The following is a 19,371-nucleotide window of genomic DNA, read 5'->3' as shown; positions in this document are numbered from 1 at the left end:
TCAACTTGTTGCAGCTTTTTTGCTCATTTCTTCCTCTTTAACGCACAGACTATGACTAATTTTAATTTTGCTTTTTATTTGGTAGCAAAGGATGGGGGCAAAAACAATCTTGTAAACAGACACATTTGAACAAATATGGAAGGGACTGTGTGAAATAATTCTTATCTGCAGGGGGAAAAAATTCTGCCTTTGTTATGTTTGCCAGATTACATCCCAAGAAAATTGATGTGAACCACCTCTTTATATGCACTTTTGATACATTCAAATGGAGGAAAGTAATATTAAACAGAGAGTACTTTGAGGATGAGTTTGATCCAATGTTTATCTGAAGAGTTGTCTGAAGAAAATGTCAACAATGGCTTATTTCTTAAGATTGTGTTCAAAAGCAAATTACACCTTTTACATAATGGAATTAGATTTATCCCTTGCCACCCCCAATACATTTGGCTTACTGCATTTCAACTGTACCCCTGTACAGTTCTATTTTTCCAGCATACATCACCTCTTCATCCCATTCAGTGTAGCAAAATAAATGGTTTCCAATGGCAGTAGAAATTACCTTTCTAGCTACTAATTACTTTGACTCCAGGCAAATTTTAAGCACGGATTCTCAGGCATTGACCTTGTTTCTGACTAGGAAGGCTTGACCCAAATGTCAATCTAGTCAACAGAAGGGTATCGAGTTCAAACCGGCTTTCAAAATGAAGCCTTCAAACTGCAATGATAGAAAAAGAGAACATTTTTCTCAGATCTTTCAAAAAGACCAGGGAAGGCTTTCCTATGGGAAATGAGGTAAACAGGCAGCTCTTTGTCTCTTTCAGTGGCCAGCCAGCCTCTCCCTGGTTTCTCCAACCATTTCCCATTATTTGTGGTGTCAAGTGATTAAGCAAGAAAAGGCTGAGACAAAATGCCTGTGGTGCGTGAGCTGCGTGGCCCATCTGCATGCCAGCCATCACCACCCAAAAGCCAAACAGAGGTACAAATTTTCCTCTCTACACCTTCCTATGTGCATCAGTTTCCATGGAGGCGGACAACATGAGCTAAAAAGAATTTCTAACATGCTTGAGAAATTGGGAGACTAAACTAGGGGACTTCTCTCTGCTGTGCTACCTTGCTTCAGAGAGATGCACAGGCAGAGTACTCAGCTACATTATTGACTTGCTGTCTGTCTGTGAAGTTGGTTTAAAAAGTGAATGGTGGTTTAGTTTTAAGGAAAATTTTTTAAGCACAGCTCATATCACAGTGGTTGAAAAAAACATCTGTAAGGTTAACTGAAAGAATTAGATCAGTAGGCAACTCCAGCACACCCTTCATGCCTATTGTAGCAACCCATAAAGTTGAAGACACTTCAGGCTTTAAACAACAAGTCCTCAGTACAAGGAGTTTCACATCACAGATTCCCTCATTCCTGCTCAGTCCTAGCTCTCTGCCTTGCAGTGTTAACTTATTTGTTCATGGGGCCACAGTGTGGCCTGTACTACAGAACTGATAAGGCTTTTTGAAAAAAGAGCCCTCATGGTGTGTGAAAAAGGTTTATTTTAAATCCAGATTGGTTCAGAGTAGAAGCCCACAAAAGATTCAATGAAAGGAAGAGTTGGGGAGTGGGTAAAATAACGATAATAATAACTCCTGAAAAAGCCAAGCAAGGCAGAGTTACAACTCAAGACTTGCAAAGATTTTTGAACGACCTACGTAAAATACATAGTAAGTGAAGATGACCACTGTTTTATGAGAAGTATCATTCATTTGTTGCTTACATTTGCTATTGAACGGATTGCAGAAACTTCCACTGTAAAATTACAAGAGCTACACTGACAGTAGTCCTTGTTACCTTCCCATTTTTAGGAAAAACAATTGACTTTTAGTGGTTACTTGTATATCGGGAGGCATCACCTAGATTAAATTGTGACGCTAAATGTCAAAGGAGCAAAGCTAACAAGAATCTCTCAAACCTTTTTTGTTTGTTTTAAATATGGAAGTCTTGAGTAAGGGTTTAATAACACACCTTCAGATTAACCCCCCAGAATTTTAATAATCCACTGAAAATACAGATAATTATTTAATGCATATGGAAAGATTCAAACAAGAAACCTTTTATTGTGAAACTACTGATGCATTGTAGGCTTTTCTTACACTGGATCAAAAAGAGATCTGTAAATTTATCTGCTGATAGTACTATGAAAGCAATTAAATAACCAGTCTTTTTATGCATCTTCTTTTCTCCACATCCAGCTTGGGAAGAGGGGACCCTCCCCCTCCTTGGAAATCCTTCACAGAAATCAAGGATCATATTTCAGAAGAATATGCTTAATGAATAAAAATTAACTAAAATTAATGAATGTAGATGGCCAGAACTATTGGAAGCATGGAAAGGACTACTTTCAATGGGAGGTCAAGATCCTACATCAATAAAAACTCCAAAGAACAGGATTCAATATTTTTTTTTCTATTTTGAAATAATAACTATGAATGTAGTACACTGAGTTGAGCAGCATATCTGGAATGTTTACAAGTAAACAAATATATTAAAAATAATTGCAAAAAAAACCCCAAAAAACAAAAATCACAGACAACAAAAAACAAACAAAACCAACCAACCAAACAAGCAAGTAACCCAAAACTCTCTTTTGCTTATTTACCCAATTCCTTTTCTTTAAGACTCATGTGTAGGGTTTTTAATAGTGTTTTTAAGGGGTTACCTGTGCCATAATCTTTGGAAAGTGCTCAGAACTTCAGACTTTGTCACATTTCAAAGAAATACCTTGTTCAGTTTGTATTTTTCTATCCCATGATAAATATTGTATCTTCTATTGTAATAAAACATTCGTGCGATGTTATTTACCTGGAAAACCTATTCACCATCATGACCAGACCATGCAAATAGATGATAGAATCAGAAGGTTCAGAACCAAAGTTTAATGTTCTTTCACTGAAGTCCAGAATTATATTGCTGTAAATATGCTATGAATGAAGCCTCAGGTATTAACAACATACTACCTATCTCGTCCACATTAATAATGGCAGAAGCAGGGACATGTTGTACTACATATATCATTCATCATTTCTCCTTCTTCACATTCAGTTCTTCTCTCATTTACTTCTCTTGTATTGACCATAGCATCTATGTTCCACTCCAACCATTGTTTCCCTATTCCCTTCTTTCCAATGCACAGTACAAAGTTCCTCTGCCGTGAGACTAACGTGCCATATGTTACTATCTGCTCCAAGGAGCGTCCGCAGAAAGTGGTAAAAGTACGGATTTTCATTGTGTGAAGAATCAGGCCTTGATATAAGCTTGAGAATTCCCACATAGGATATAAAAGCATCCCATCTCAATAAGGATAGGTGTAAAAGTAGTACATAGACAAAACTAGACGAGTCGTCAAAAGCAGTCAGGATATAAAATCTTATGGTAATGTGATATGTCAATGGCATTATTTTTTACCATGATGCTATTCATACATATTTGTGAAGGCAAGGCTGCACATCTAGCCATGCCAAAAGCATCAGTTGGTACAGAATACCTTCATTAGATTATATAATGTAGAGAGTGATGGATACACTGTTTTATAGACTGAAGTTTTAGATTAAACTGCTAATATATTCATGCATCCTCATACAAAAGAGGCTGCAGTTATTTACCAGCTTTCACTAGCATGATGGAAACATGATTGCATCAATCTGCATGCAAGACTAGCATTGGACCAGTATCTCCCCAAAAAGGGCTTTGAATAGTATACAGTCTGCCAGAGAAGCATACTCAATGTGTGGGAAGGGCAATCTGCTCTCTATTGGTTGTAATAAAGCCAGCAGCATCTGCTGCTGTTCAGCAACGTTGCCACCACTACTCATTCTCTTAACATTTTTCATTTCCAGATTGTATTTTGAGCCTTCCATTCAGAAGTTGTCTGTTTGAACAGAGGCAACATGGTGAAGTCCTAAAACTCATCACAGAACCTAATTCTGTAAAATTCATTAAATGGTCATGTCATTAGTTAGGGGCTGATGAAACCTGCTCTTAAGGCAGTATGAAATTCTAGTCACTTATAACAACATGAAACCACTCAACTCTACCAGTACAAGAAATAACAAAATCAAATAAGCTTTCCCATAGCATATCCCCCAATCATATTCTTTATGAACACTGGGTAAAAGGCTTAAGCTCTACCTCTAATAAATAAAAAGAGGAAAGCAATCTAGCCCACAGTTCTGATTTTCTGGACAACTGATAAAAGCAATTTAGCAGACATGGAGCATATCTCTGTGAAGAAGATGCAAGATTTGCCTTGCTCTCTTGCAAAACCAATGTAGATATGGAGCAAGAAGTCGGTTCTATACTGAGTGTCATAAAAAGGATGGAAACAGTTCTGATCTCAGGGAGATAGGACAACTTGCATTCAGGTGTTATCTAGAATTGCATGTTTTCTAGTATCTGTGCCTCTGTAACTCAGATGTTAAGCAGGAACGCATTCTGACTCACCTATAGTTTCAAATTATGATTTAACTGTCATCTGCGCTATGAAGACCAGATGCTTTCTCACTACCCATTGATCTTAATATAGTCAAAATTATTATTCTACATAAATACACTAATTGGTAGATAAAGAAAAATAAATAAACGTCTACTAAATTAAATTAAGGTCACTTAGGAGACTTCAGAGCAAGCACTTTTACTAATAAGTAGCATAGAGCACACACAATCCTGTGTTTCAAACTTTGTTTTCAGCCATTGACAAAATGATGCTACTTCAGACCCACAGAGAATGTGAAGTTATTATTAAGTCTGTACTGTTGACAACTGACTGGCAAAAACCCAACATCATCATCCATCTATTAGACAACATCAGAGTAGTTCAAAGGCATTCTTATATGTTAAAAAACAACCTCTTACCTTCAGTATGTACAGCAGAAACATAGGTCCAGTTATAGCGTTTGACAATGTCCACCATAGCCTTTGCTTGCTGTGCATCAGATGGCACAACTCTCATAAAATACTTGAACAGAGTTTTATCGCTTAGGTCCATACTTGTGGCAGAATAAGCAATCTGAGGTATATTGAAAAGCTGCAACAGGTTCTGTACCTGGATAGCAACAGAGCTAGAGCCAGGTCCAATGACACCAACAATGGGTTTCTTGGAGTGGAAAGACGACGATGTTCCATCCACACATCGCACCATCCCTTCCTCCTCTTCTGATGAAATAAGAGAGTCTCTTATAAACTCAATACTCTGCTCCAGAGCCACAGCAGAATGCCAGCAGGAGTCCCTTATTTCACATCCTAGAGTTATATTTGGCAACAGTGTGGGGTCCAAATTAATTCTGTCAAGAGTATGTAACATTGCCTCCACTCTTTGAATGCCATACTGCTCTCTTACCTCTCCACATTTCCTCTCGTGAACCTTGTCAACAGTTGGCTGATGATGGACAGAGAATAGAGCTCCAATGATAATATCACCAGGCATGTGTGCAACCACCCTTCTTTCATTTGCCTGTGCTGAAACCAAAAGCCCAAAGTTCCCACAGACATCTTCCTTCAACAGCAAGATTGCAAGGAACAGAAAAAGGACCATTTTAGGAAATGGTTTAGGCTGGTAGAGACAGCATGATGGAACAAAGTTGGAGAGCTGGTGAAAAGCAGTTATCAAATCTTTTGGATAAAAAAACCACTATGCTGATGCTTAGTTAGGAGTTTGCTTGTATTCTCTAAGGAGTCACCATCATCTCCGCGTGGATACCTATGCAGAGCTGCACATGTGGTCATAATCCTCATAACCTTCAAAAATGAATAAATAAGAGAAAGAGCTTTAAAATGATTTATAAAGTCAACTTTATAATCTCTTGTAAGATTGCACCTATTCCTACTGCTGTCAATGACTGTAATACATTTTCCCTTATGTACGCTTGCTTTCATAATTTTCAAGCTGGAAAACTTTATCACACTTCAGTGTTTCACAGTGCTAGGCTTGTACTTCTGCTAGTATAAACCAATGTCTTTCTCTTTGACACTCTTGTTTAAAAATTCTTTGGGGAAATGTTTTCAAAAGCACTAAAGACAGGCAAGTATTTAATTCCACAAAAGAATTCAAAAGCAACTGCCTTTAATTTCATACACTTTCTATATCTCAAATACATACATCCCACTAATACACCTTGGGCTGTACTCTATTATCAACTACAGCATTTGACACGCAAAGCTGTTATTCTAAGGAATGCAGAATCTATAAACCTATTTTTTCATTGCAAGACACAACTTGAAACAAAATAACTTTTAAAATAAGTTAAGATTAAGAAAACTGTTTGATATTAATATTTATATTTGTTTTAAGTAAAGGAACAGTAATTAGAAAACAGCAGAGTAGTGAAATTATTTTAATCTTTTTATATTATTACTTCAAAAATTGCTAAAAAACAGTTTGAAAAGTCCTTGTAGACTATAAACAACACTGGTAGAAAGAAGGCAACACAGAGACTATACAGATGCACTGATGCCTAAAATGTTTGATCCGCTACGTTTACTGACAGTCTGCAACGCAATCTGTACCCATCTCTAGTGTTGCTGAGGGATAAAAAAAAAACAAACAGAAAATACTTCACGTCTCGGGCTGTGGTTAATGGAAATTGAAAATGTTCTACACTTAGTAGTGGATTTGCAGAAGAATGCTTCTGGATTTAAATACAGTGCTTAAGCAGTGGTTTGTCCAAGTCTTGACCCCTGAGCACATTAAAGTACTATCTATTGCTCCACACCTGCCAGTGAATACATTGATAGTAGAGAAAGCTAAGCACTCTTAAATACAGGAAGATGCTGAGCTATTTAGTGAACCATATGCCCACTTTCATTATTGACGAAACAACTGAAAAATTATGGGGCAGAGGCTGACCTCAGTTTTATCAGCATAAATCTTTTGATGCAATAAAAAAATAAAAAATCTCCATAAATTTCAGACACCACCAATCATTTCTAGCCATTACTAATGACTCTGATACCATCTAGATACTGTAAAGTGAGAGAAACCCTTGCCATAGGAAATCTACCTCTGTTTCTTCCAGGTTGAAAATCTCACAGTATTTTAATCTTGAATTTACTCCTCACAGCTAGGTCATTCAGTATAACGCCAAGTAAAACTCTTCCTGATTCTGAAGATGAGACATATAATCTAAAAACTCTTTTCTGTTTGATGTTAGGTTTGTTCAATTATTATTTTACCTAGACATCTATAAATTATAAAGTATTTACACAGGGGAAATCATGCCATAGTTTCAGTGAGTATTCCCAAATAAAATCTAAATCCTTAAAAAGAGAAAATATTGAATATAATTTTTTTAATGTTAATCACAATATTGTTAGGTTCATGTAATATTAATTTTTAATATTATAAAGTCCTAATAATAATATAAAAGTCAGACAACTTTAAAACACTTCAATAAGGTTTGTGGTTTTTTTAGTCTGTAAAGAGTTGGCTTATCAATACTGCAACCCTTTGCCACTAAGGAATAACAACAGTTCAGTTCAGGTTAATTAGTCTCTAATTACAGGCTATCACTATTGCTTATGTCTTGCAATTGTTTGTTCCATGACTCTGAAGTTGGTACCATATAATTTGAAAACAGTCTGAAGGGTGAATGACAGGAGATATCTTTTTACAATATCAAAACTATTAAATTCCTATGACTTTAATTAATTGAATGTATTATCACTTTAAAAATATTGAATTATTTATTAACTTACAAACATTTGGACAGCAATAGTACTCTGTTATTTAAAACCATGGATCCTTATTTTTCTGAGCTTCTCAAATTAAAGCTATGTGTTCAAACCACAAGTATATTTAGAGAAATGCCAACTCTGCCTCAGATTGTAACTGGATATACAATTAGATGCTTTTTTATAACCAAGTTGTCTGTGAATCTGCATATGTACAAAGAGAGAGAGTTCAGAGAGTTAGGGTGAGCTTGTGGACTGAAAAAAGTATCCAATGCCCATCCACCATTTCAGTTCTACAACACACATTGACCAAATTTCTTGGTCTTATGTCTATGAATTAAATAATTCCATACAGGATATTTGGGGAAGAGAGGACAGTAAGGCTATTTTTATCTCCTTCACTACAAAGAACAGCTGTTTGCCCTTCTTTGTCTACAGTTGTATCTATCAGTATAAAATTACAGGGTAAAGAATGAGGCAAAGCTGAAAGTCTCCTTTATATTTCTGGTTCCAAAATATTAGCCTATATTATAGCTGGGGGATTCCTATGGCCCAAAAGCAGGTTCTGAAAGCAATAAAATCCTTCAACCCCATGGCATCCAAGGGAAAAGAAGGAATCAGATGCAGACTGCAGTTGCTCTAAACTAATGAACTTTCTTCACTGTACTAAAGTGAAATTCAATTTACTTGGGACTTAAACTGTTACTAATTACACTGAGAACACTGTTTACTTTTTATATTATTAGGCTTAGGACTTGCATCCAAGTACCCAAAGTCAATGTGGGTTTTTTGTGGAATTTCGTGATGTAATGAAACAATCTAGAATTTATATTGACATGGCTAAGTGAGCCTACTAAATTTCAATGGATTTTTATTTGTATAATAGAGATCTGGTTCTGTGAGCATACTCTTGTGCTCATAAACTTAAAAATCACAGAATGGTTGAGGTGGAAAGGCACTTCAGGAAGTTATCTGGTCCATCCACCCCACTTTAAGTTCAACTAAAGCAGATTTCCTAGCTTCATGTCCAGTCAGCTTTTTAATATTTCTGAGGATGGAGCCTCCACAACTTTTCTGGGCAACCCGTTTAGCCACAAAGTAAAAAGAACTGGGTTTTTAAATATATTTAAACAGAATTTCCTGTATTTCAACTTATTCTTCTTGTCTGTATCCATCCTTCTGGTGGATACAGCTGGCCATGTCATGAGAAGATACCATGAGAGTAATCAGGTAAAAAATCCCAATTTAGGCCAAAATGACTGAACAGAGAGCTGATAGACTAAGCACACTAATTACATTTCCTGGAGAACATTCTCCTGAAGAGAATATAGTCAAGGGAACTACTCAAATATACAATTTTACTGTGCTTCTGTCCCAAGAGAATCACCAAGAAGTCACTTCTCGTTTTGATTACCATTCTCTCTTACTATAGGAAGCTTATTATTGCAAGCAGGATGAGTACTAAAATAAAACGAAGTAAAATTTTATAAGCTTAAATATAAGTCCTCTTTAAATTGTTATGGATAACCCTAAAGGGAATTTGACATACTATAGCCTTCAGACTGAGAACAGAGGTATCAGCAATATCAAAGACAGTGAACTGTAATGGGAATTATTTCCCAATTAATAATTTATCTTCTTTTACTTGCTTTCATTGATGAACACCATGCACAGCACTTATGGTCAAATTTATTTTTCACGCTGTCAATTTTTTCAGCATCAATGGACTTACCCTAAATTTACTGCAACATAGGCAAAATTAAATCAGGTACCTCATTACTGGTGTATCAAGGTTCCTAGTTTATTTTAGTTATGAATCTAACTATAAATTAATCCTGAGTTCACGTGCTTTAACAATAGATGACAGATACTTTGGTCTCAGTCTTCTGGTGCATTAGCTTCACACTTGGAGCAATTGCAGAAGTAGTGAGACAAAAAAATAACTCTGCCTATCTGTCCTTTGCTCAGTCTTGCCACAGACAAAAATTTTTGGGCTACCCAGATGGCTGAAGACACAGATCTGATGAAACACTCAACATGTTCCTATAACCTCTGTTCTTCCTGGCAAGAAAATCTTCATGCCAGTCTCTAATTCTCAGCTGTACCCTTAGGGCAGAGTTCCAGCTACTTCATGTTGAGGTTTAACTGACTAGAAAATGAGCATCTGTAATATTCCATGAAACATCACACAAATCTTTCATCATTAAAATAATATAAATCTTTCAAAATTATTTCAATCTCAAATGCAAGTCCACCTGTACTTGCAGTCTGTACAGACCAAAAGAAACAAAAAAAGCATTAATATCTAAGGGCAGTAAATAAATTTTGATCAAAAACCAGACTATGAACAGCAGTTCACAAAGTGTTGATTTTCCAGTATGTACGTGGCTGAGAGTTTATACATGGAGCACATCTGACTGTTCTTAAGGGCTTCTGCTACCGCACGTGTAACTGTGTTTAAATTTAAAGGATGACACCCTTTCCTGCTGTGACTTACATTATTATAGCAGCGCCCACTAGTGACCCCAGAGTGAAGCACCTGTCTGCTTTGCAGTCTGAATCCTCTTGGCTCTGTAGTTTCTAATAGGTAAAACACTAATTCAGCAAAGGGATTTTTTTTTTAATTTATTCTTTTCTACCTCATGAAAAAAATAATCAAAATTCAGGAGTAGAAATGTTTTAGTTCAGACTTCTTCTTTGTTACAATTTTGTAAGTTTACAGCCTGCTTGTTCATAATCTCTGAATCTTAAGGCAGATTTAAATATTAAAAATAAAATGTCAGATTATTGAATCACAGAACAGTGCTGTGATAGAGTGAGAACTCATGGTCCAATCCAACAAAGCACTCAGGAACATGTTCATTGTTTATCAGATGAAGAATACTATTGATCAAATATCTATAAAGGCTTATCTAAAGTTTAAGGTCCTTCTTAAAGGATTTTCAGGATCAGAACAATCACAAAAACTAGCATCCTTAAAATCCATTCATTTGTAGTGACGAAATTTATTTATATGTTATATTTGTATAACTTACAGCCATATACCTGCTGAGTAAATTCTTTCCAGGCATTCACGTACAGTATAAACCACAACTAATTTAAATCCATCAGATATGAGATAATATGCATTGATATAGATCAAATCAGTATATCACAAGAAATTAACCGAGGTTTTGTCATCAGAGAAGACAAAACCTTAGCAAGCAGAAACTGAATTACTGGTCCAGAGTCAGTCATGTCACTTATCAGGCAGCGAAGATCTTTCAGTAGCAAAACATGGAACAGTCTTAGAAAAACAATTACATACGGAGAGAGACCTCTCAGCTCATCTCAGTTGGGATCAACGTCAGGAAAAAGTGTACACTCAGGATGCTAAGGCATGCTGAGTTCTGCTGGCTATTGGCATTGCAAACTCTAGACATTGGGTTCAAGCTGTTCTGGCAATCTATCTCCCAATGCTCAGGGGAGGCTCACTTTGCAGAAGGTACCCCATACCCCTTCCTCAGAGGTAATTTAGTTCAGTTGAAGAAAACCTGATGCACTCAAATGGTCTTTATTTGAAAAGCATGAAATATGAGCATCCTGTTCTGTTTTGAGCTTTCTACCACTGTCATTACATTATCAGCTCTATGAATTTCAGTGAGCACTGGATAAAGTTCTTTGAGAAAGAAAACAGCCTTATAGAACAGGAGAGACTATGAAACAGTTTTCTATAATTCCACTTAGAAATAGGAAAAAAAACTAAGCAACAAGGAAGAATTTTCACCATTTGGTCATAACAGCCACTGAAAATAACAGACTAGCATGCCGATCTTATGTCTTCATAGCTAATAAACAGAGAATGCTATAATTATCAACAAGATCCTTAGCAATACCAGGAAGTTCTTCCCCATGCTATGCCCACACACATGCACTTTCTGGTTGATGAAACAGTTTTGGTTTTAGTATGTAGGTGTTTAAACTCCCAGGGAAACTTTCAATGATCTCTGCAATTCCACCAAATACACTGCTTACTGCTGCTGTTACCAAAAACCAGTTACACCATATGATGCAGGAATTAGTAGCTCGGGTTTGTTTTCATCTGTAATCCTAGAAGTGTTATTAATTAATAAAACTGTATGGTCTGGAGGAGGTGATCAAGAAAAAAAGTAGTAGTAGATCCAAAAAACATTTTTCAGCAAGTCGCAACAAGAGTGGTTATGGTGACATTCCAGCACTGCCACTATGCCAAAATCACCACAGCTATGTTGGAAAATAGAATGAAAAGAAATCTATATAGAGACCCTAAAAAGTACTCTCTGAACATTTGAAACAAGTATTAATGCTGTGATCGTGTAACATAAAAATAAGGATGTAGTCAAAGTATTTGATAATTCGCAAAATATCAGCATGTGACAGAAATGTTTAGGAATACAGTTTATAAAAAGAAAAAAAGAAAAAAAAGTCATAGGGAATTTAAAGAGCCTAACAGCCTTTATACATCTTTTCCTTTCAGAATTTAGAGTGCTGTATTTTCAACCTGTGCCTCTGCCACTTCCAAGATGACCCCCTACTTTGTCCTCAAGACTTAGAAGAAAGAAGCGTCCTGGCTCCCACTACAGTCAGTCACCCCCTCCCCACCACCGGAAATTGTTTCTCAGAAAAGGTTTCGGATGGGAATGGGGCTGCCTGGGTGGCGGAGCCCCAGGGTGCGGGACAGCGCTGCCTGCGGGCCGCGGGCAGTGGCGGGGAAGGGAACGGACAGCGGGATGCGGGCAGCGGGAAGCAGACGCTGTCCCTGGTGCTGAGCACCGCTCGCCGCCGGCTTTCGCCTCTGGGCAGGTCTATGGAAGGGGAAGGCAAAAACCCAATCAGCCTAAAAATCAACCAGTGGTAAAAATTGCCACAGTGGTCACATTTGGCATGCAGGATCACATTTTTACAAATTAATTAAATAAATAGATCTGGGTCTTGGTGGAAACTATTGGGTGAGGTTAACTCCCAGCATAGCTACCTGCACTGCCACAACTAAGTGGCTGTGCACACAGACGTATATATCTGTGCAAGCAGACTGGTTTTTAGGTCTCTATCTCCCTGTTTGGATAGCGGTATCGCTGTCCCTCTCAATCCATAATGAATCATTTTTGTACATGGAGACATTACCTTCGATTACTAAATAAGGAACAGACAGGGCTCGCTGAGCAGAGCCGAGTGATTTGTCCCAAGGTCACACAGAAAAGTCTATGGCTGAGCTAAGCCCGGCTGTCCCTGGAAAACAAATACATTCCCGTTTCCATTACACCTTCCTAGCAAGACAAATCCCCACCTGTGAACGGAAGGACTATATCACACACATCATCAAGCCCAGGTATTATAGTACCCCAGCCCCCTGCAGCTCCACACGTATCCTGCTCCTGGGGAGGGATCAGTGCCTGCTTCCCTCCAGCACGCCGACACGCTGATACCCCAGCAAACCCTAGAGAGGTACCACACCAGTTGGCTTGCTGGTCCACCAGGAGTTGTACTGGTCCTCCAGCAATCAGGGCACAGCACAAAAACAAGAGAAAGGGAGGGAGGGTGGAAGAGCCTCTACTGCATCCACAGGGTTTCTGTCCATAATCCAGGGCACACAAATACCCTCTCCCTCCCCACATCATTACCTTATCCGTGGCAGCAAATGCTTCTTCCCACAGTGGTGGTAAACTGATCCTTTTGATGGCAATAATCAAGCCAGGTAGGAGTAGGCACCTCCTATTTTCAGCCACGGCAGAGAATAGCACTCTTCACACAGACCTTCTGGAGCTGAATAATCCTCAAATGCCTCTGCAAAGATCACCAGCAGGTGAGCCCCACTGGGCTAGCATTGTCACTCCTCCAGCTATAGACACATCCTGTTTTCTTCTGATCACAGGCAAATACTGAGGACCGAGTATCCTACCCCCGCGAATGCATGCACATACACACATGCTATGCAACAACGCTGTTCTCTCAGAATCGCCCAAATCTCATTTGAAAGAGGCGTGAACGGTTCCTGGATTTAAGGGAGGGGGAAGACATGAGGAGGAGGAATAAACAAACGATGAAACAACAGATGCTCTCTGGCACCATAGCCTTGGTCTTTCTAAATACTTGCTGCAGCTTGACCCACCTGCTTAAACACCTCCGCCCTTCCTCACACATGCACGGTAACAACCTCTCTGCATTTATAAGGGGCTAACCCTGCGTTTTTCCCTGCTTTGAAGGTTGCAAAGTCCCCCTACAAACCGACACCTCCTTCCCGGCAAGTAAGAAAGCGGCGATCGGTTCAGAGCAGCATCATCCGAACGGGGGAAAAAAACAAACAAACAAACAAACAAACCCCAAAATAACCAAACAAAAATCTGGTTAAAACCGAGTCGCGGAGAAGAGTTTACCCCTGTGGTCCCGGCTACCGTTTGCGAACTGCCCCCGCCGAAGTTTGCTGTCCCTGGGGTCGCGGTGCTGGGATCCCGGGCGCTCTGCTGCCGCACCTGCGGGTCTGGGCTGGGAGGCTAGGAGGCTCTTCGTAAGGGGGAGCACCGGGCTTCAGCGCAACTTTTTAGTGCCACCAAGTGGCATAGATCCCTCCAGGAAACCAAGCAGCCTGCCAGCCCTGGGCTCTGCCTGCTGCTCTCTGGCACGGGGAGAGAGGGGGATGCAAGACTAGCGACTACCCCACTACACACATACACAGACAGCGACATCAAGCAGAAAGGAGGGACTGTTTGCCACTGGAAGGACAGATTGCCCTCTCCAGCCCTCGCCCCTTCCCCTGGCTGCAGGGCAGCAGCACTGGCAAGACGAGGACTGATGTCCCTGCCAAGGGCAGATGGAGTTGCCAGCCCTACTGGCGTGTTGTGCCCCCCTGTTCCTGTTCCCTGCGGGCTGCTCCCTGCTCCTCCCCACGGCAGGTGCCACTTGCAGCCACCCGTTCCTACCGGACTCCCTCCTCTCCGGCACCCCGGGCTCCCTGGACCCACAGGTGCTGTAGTTCCCCGCCAGCCTCCTGCCTCCACAGTCAGCATCCCTGGACCGTATCTGCAGACCTACGGGCAGGCTTATTTGACTACGTTCTGCCCAAAAGCTCGGTACCCTGCGACCCTTCTGCTTCCCCACCCTCCCACAAACCCCACACCAACTCTCTCCCGTGCTATCTGCTGCCCGCACATCTACCTTGCCTCGATTAACCCTTCCCTCCCGAAGTCAACCAAAGCTTTGCATTCTCCTCTGGTATCACTGCATTCTCCCAAATCCTCCCCCTTTCCTCGCTCCCCCGTCTCACGGCTCAGCCCCACACACCCGGCTCCTGCTCCCATTCACTTCCAGCCGTCCTGCTCCTCTCCAACCCGCTGCGCCACACAGCACCGCACTGATCCTTTCCTCTGCCCGGGGTGGGCAGGGACCCCCGGCACAGGGCCGGACACGACAGCTCTGAGCTTGGGGTGGGGGTGTGTGGGTATGCATGAGTGGATGGGAGGGGTCCGAGGTAGCCTGAGCCCCGACAAACTCAACACTTCCCTGCACTCTATTGCAACAACAGCAAACACCAAGGAACCCTCACAACACAATGTTAGACAGAGATCATCTCTTTATTCAAAGCTATTCTTAGCAAATAAATAAATAAAGTAAAATAGAATAAATAAATAATAAAACAAAATGTCATTTAGGTAAGAGCTGGTCTGGCATTTAAAAGGCTGCTGGGTCTGAGCATTTACCAGGCTGTATTTGCAGGGAAGGATTAGCTCGTGCATCCATTTTCGAGAATTAACAGTCTTTCTCTGCCACTGCTCCACAGCTTGATGCTCCCTGCTGGTTCCCCCCTCTCTGGGTTGCTGCTTAAAATATTATCCTTTTTTTTGCTGAATGACCCAAATCCTGCTACTTGATGTAGCTGCCCCAGTGCAACTGCACTGCCACATCTAACCTGCACCCTATCCTCCTCCACACCCCTGCCCCGCTGAGTTAACTTGAATTAACAACTTAAGAACTTAACGTTGTTGTGGAATAGAGGAAGAGGGATAGTCTTGCTATGGCTCCATCCATGATCCTAATTCCCTGTGATCCCTTTATTACTGTCTCTCTTCCACCACATTACCAGCTTGACTGCTGCTTTCATCCCCAAGTGTGAAGGATAGAGATCCCACATGTCCTTACCAGGTGTGGAACCTGTTTTTTTTTCCTTCACATCCTCCTTTAGTCCCAGCCTGGGGCTGGCTGGGAGCCCATCAGATGGCACCCGCTTCACATTATTGCCCAACCCTCCTGGTTTCTTCAGTCACTGGCAGAGGCCAGTTTTTAAGCAGAGGACAATGTGTGTGTGCCTGTGACTGTACCAGTTTGTTCCCTCTATACAGTTCCAAGAGCTGGTGCTGGTGCTTGAAGGGATGAAGGCAGGTTATTACATGATAGGAGAGATACCACTAGTTACTATTCTTGTCACTGACTTGGTGGAGTGATAGGTAAAGACCATCTTTTCTCTTCCTCCCTACACCCAGGGTCCTCTCAGACATTGTCTTTCCCATTAACCATGGACTGAAATTGCTAGAAGGTCAGGAACCTGGAAACAGAGAAGAAGAGGGAACATATATTTGCAGAGAAGGCGCAGATTACAGAAGGAGGGGAGGGATTTGTCTGCAGAAGGGAAAGATGAAACCAAAAGCAAAGTGGTATTACTGTGCACAGGAGGTTCGAAGGAGGAAATGTTGGAGGAATCAGGGGAGAGGAGAGGTGCCATTGGTTTGCTGGGCTGTCATAGCAGTTGTCTGTCTTCTCCTGGGACTGTGTGTGATAAGGGAGTCAGAAAGTAGCCACTTCTCGTTGCCAACAGAGACAATCAGCTGGCTGGTAGGATGATGGGTGACCTCCAGCAGATGAGAGAGATGATCCCCACACAAGAAGGACACAAAGATTTGTGTAGAAGCAATGGGGAATGCAAAGAAGCTCCTAAACGTACATCCCCAAGGACTCCCTGTAAATCACAGCCCAGAGTCAGAGTTCACTGTGCCAGATGTTTGGAGCAGCTGGATCAAAGATTAAAGGAGACAAACGGAATGGATGGGGGTGGCCAAGGCACTTACATTCCTAATGCTTCTTGTTGACCCTTTAAACAGGGTCCCAATAAACATAGATATATAAAGGGTTCTTTTCTCTTGCTCTCTTCCTCCCCTTTCTCTTCTCCTCCAGTTCCATCATTTTACACAGTCAGTTTTCTCCACTGGTGGTAGATTATTATTCCCCTACCAAGAAATTTCACCTATTATTTTGACACTATTTTAAAAGTTAATAAAATGAAAGTTTTCTCTACCTGTTTGCAACAGCACCAGCAAAACATAAATAAACCAGTACCTGAATAAGGAGACATAAAGACTACATTTTGTAAGCCCACTGTTGGTAACATTCATTACTTCTGTGGCAGTAGAACCTATAGATGCTAACACATCGGGCAAGGCTGAACATGTTCTCTATCTCTGCACTCTGAGCAGCTCACACATAAAGAAAATTGCAAGGTGAGTCTCCAGGTGCGATCAGTGTCTCTAAAGAGCAAGCTAACCACCCTAACACTTTCAGACTGAAAATAAGGAGGCTACAGGAATACTAAGTTGGATTCTTCTCAGCTCCAGAATGAATAAACCATGTAGGACTCAGGCAGCACAATAAAAGACAGAGTATGGACAAGAGGGTGATGTTGTATTGACCCAGATAAGCCAGGCACCTGTTTTCTTGCAAAGTAATCTCTAAGACAAAAACAAAATGAAAAAAAAATGGATATTATGTGGTTGTGGAGACATTAGGATGAGTCCAGTTCTCTGCATAGATTTCAAAGTGAACTTATTCCTCAGAGGGATATCTATATTGTACCAGTGTGCTTTCAAGGAATCTGTGACTAATTTTTGAGTCTTGATTGTGTATAGGTATAAAGAAGACACTGAAATACCCAACACCTCCAAGACTCTTCTAATCTATGCAAGGAATCAACCCTCAGCTCTTATTAGCTGGGAAAAATCAGAAATCCCAAACTGAATCTAGCTCTGAAACTTCAACATTATTCCATATGCTCAATCCCTGACTAAGGATTCTTACCTTAGATTTAGATTTAGATTTAGAATCTGCGATTGGAAGTGCCTATAAGCTCTTGTTTTGTCTGACCCTTATGTTCATGAGTGGAAAACAGGATGTGAGAGAGGGAGGCAGAATACAGAGCTCTGAGGAGGATGCTTGCAAGAAGAGTATAAAAGGGGAACATGAAGTCTTACTTATTTATGGAGATATATGTGAGTAATGGGGTGCATCAGATGTGGCTAAAAGATTGCAGAATACATATGTCCTCAGATTTACCCAGAAGAAATTGTTTTAGGAAAATGAAACCAGATTGCAGGGTGCCTGGAAAAAAAAAAACAACAACAACAACAACAACAACAAAATAAAACAAACAAACAAAAAAACCCTCAAACCAAACCAAAAACCACCACAAAATGGTTGAATATACTCTAGAAATTTTTTCTATGTATCCTCCCTGTAATTCCTTCTATGTCCTTTCCAGGGAATGAATTTCATGTCTGAAGTGGCTATACTTGCCAAAGTGGGTAAGTAGAACTTCTGTAGTACTAAAACTCTGTTTCATATTTTTAGGAGTATTCAGGGTCAGTTACTTCAACTGAGGAAATTTGGTTTATATTTACCTTTATGACTAAAGGTATTATTCCTATTATTCAAGGTCAGTTTCACATTATTTCAGTCATTATAAGCATTTTTAAAGTTTTAAAATTAATAAAAATGTGTGACATTTGTGTGATTTCTTCTTGCTCTCTTTGTTATTTCCACTTTATGTATGTATGCATTTTGTCTCCAGCTATCTTCTCTTGTGCTGTTCCAATCACTATTTTCCACCAAAGAATTCTAACACATTCATCAAAAACCTCAAAACTGATGTGTGAGGATCTTAATTAAATGCAATCAGCGTGCACACACCGAAAGCAGAGCTTAGAGTATAGACAGGCCTCCCTACTGAAATTCAAAGAAGTACACACAACTCCAAAACTTAACAAACAAACGAACAATTTGATAACACTACAGTTCTCATGAAACTCCACACCTTACAAAGATATTTTTGTCTCTGCTGGGGAAAGTGGTTTAGCATTCTCACATGATTCAAAATCGGATGTTAGTGCTCCTATTTCTATTTCACGAGTTCCAATCTGAGTGGGGGAGTGCTTTTAATGAAGGCTGACAGAATGAAACCTCCACTTATGTTACACTGTCTTCTCTCTGCAGTGAGAGTAGAGTACTAAATGGGTGAAACTCAACTAGTAGGTTCCTTTGGGGTTTTGAGCTCACCCTTGTTTACCCTAGACTGGCACCTTCAGTTGAACAGTGGGGAGGCAATGGGGATGGGGTTGTTAACATTGTGAAGTCCCCAAACCTACACAAAGGGAGACCAGATCTGTGTTACTGTTATTGATTCATGCGAATAAAAGTCAGGGAAATTCCTAGCTCTGAAATGGAATTTTACTCATTTCATGCTGTTGACTGCAGCTCTTTGAGCGTTACTATCCAACCAAATCCTTATCTACTGAGTGGTCTATCTGTCAAATCCATGTCTATCCAATTTAGAGACAAAGATGCCCTGCAGGACAGTGTCAAATATTTTGCACAAGTCCAGATAGATGTCA

At 40.2% G+C, this 19,371-nt stretch overlaps 1 protein-coding gene across 5 annotated transcripts in view; it reads right to left on the bottom strand.

Moving 5' to 3' along the window:
• GRM5 (glutamate metabotropic receptor 5) overlaps positions 1-14,389 on the bottom strand; it is a 246,112-nt gene extending 231,723 nt beyond the window's left edge. Inside the window, exons 1-3 of one of the 5 annotated variants that reach the window (XM_027744597.2) lie at positions 14,098-14,389; positions 13,345-13,507; positions 4,892-5,773 (exon numbers count right to left, since the gene is read on the bottom strand). In XM_027744597.2, the coding sequence (XP_027600398.1) occupies positions 4,892-5,570 (679 nt within the window). In that variant the 5' untranslated portion in view covers positions 5,571-5,773; positions 13,345-13,507; positions 14,098-14,389. The remainder of the gene's footprint in view (positions 1-4,891; positions 5,774-13,344; positions 13,508-14,097) is intronic. The other 4 variants (XM_039378599.1, XM_039378601.1, XM_039378600.1 and 1 more) reach the window with 4 other exon arrangements.
• Positions 14,390-19,371: the final 4,982 nt, after the last annotated feature.

Source organism: Pipra filicauda, unplaced genomic scaffold (genome assembly GCF_003945595.2).
Source record: "Pipra filicauda isolate LSUMZ 115617 unplaced genomic scaffold, ASM394559v2 scaffold141_size4267151_pilon, whole genome shotgun sequence".
Taxonomy (NCBI): Eukaryota; Metazoa; Chordata; class Aves; order Passeriformes; family Pipridae; genus Pipra; species Pipra filicauda.
The sequence above is the reverse complement of the archived record's forward strand: the minus strand, read 5'-3'. Positions and strand labels throughout refer to the sequence as shown.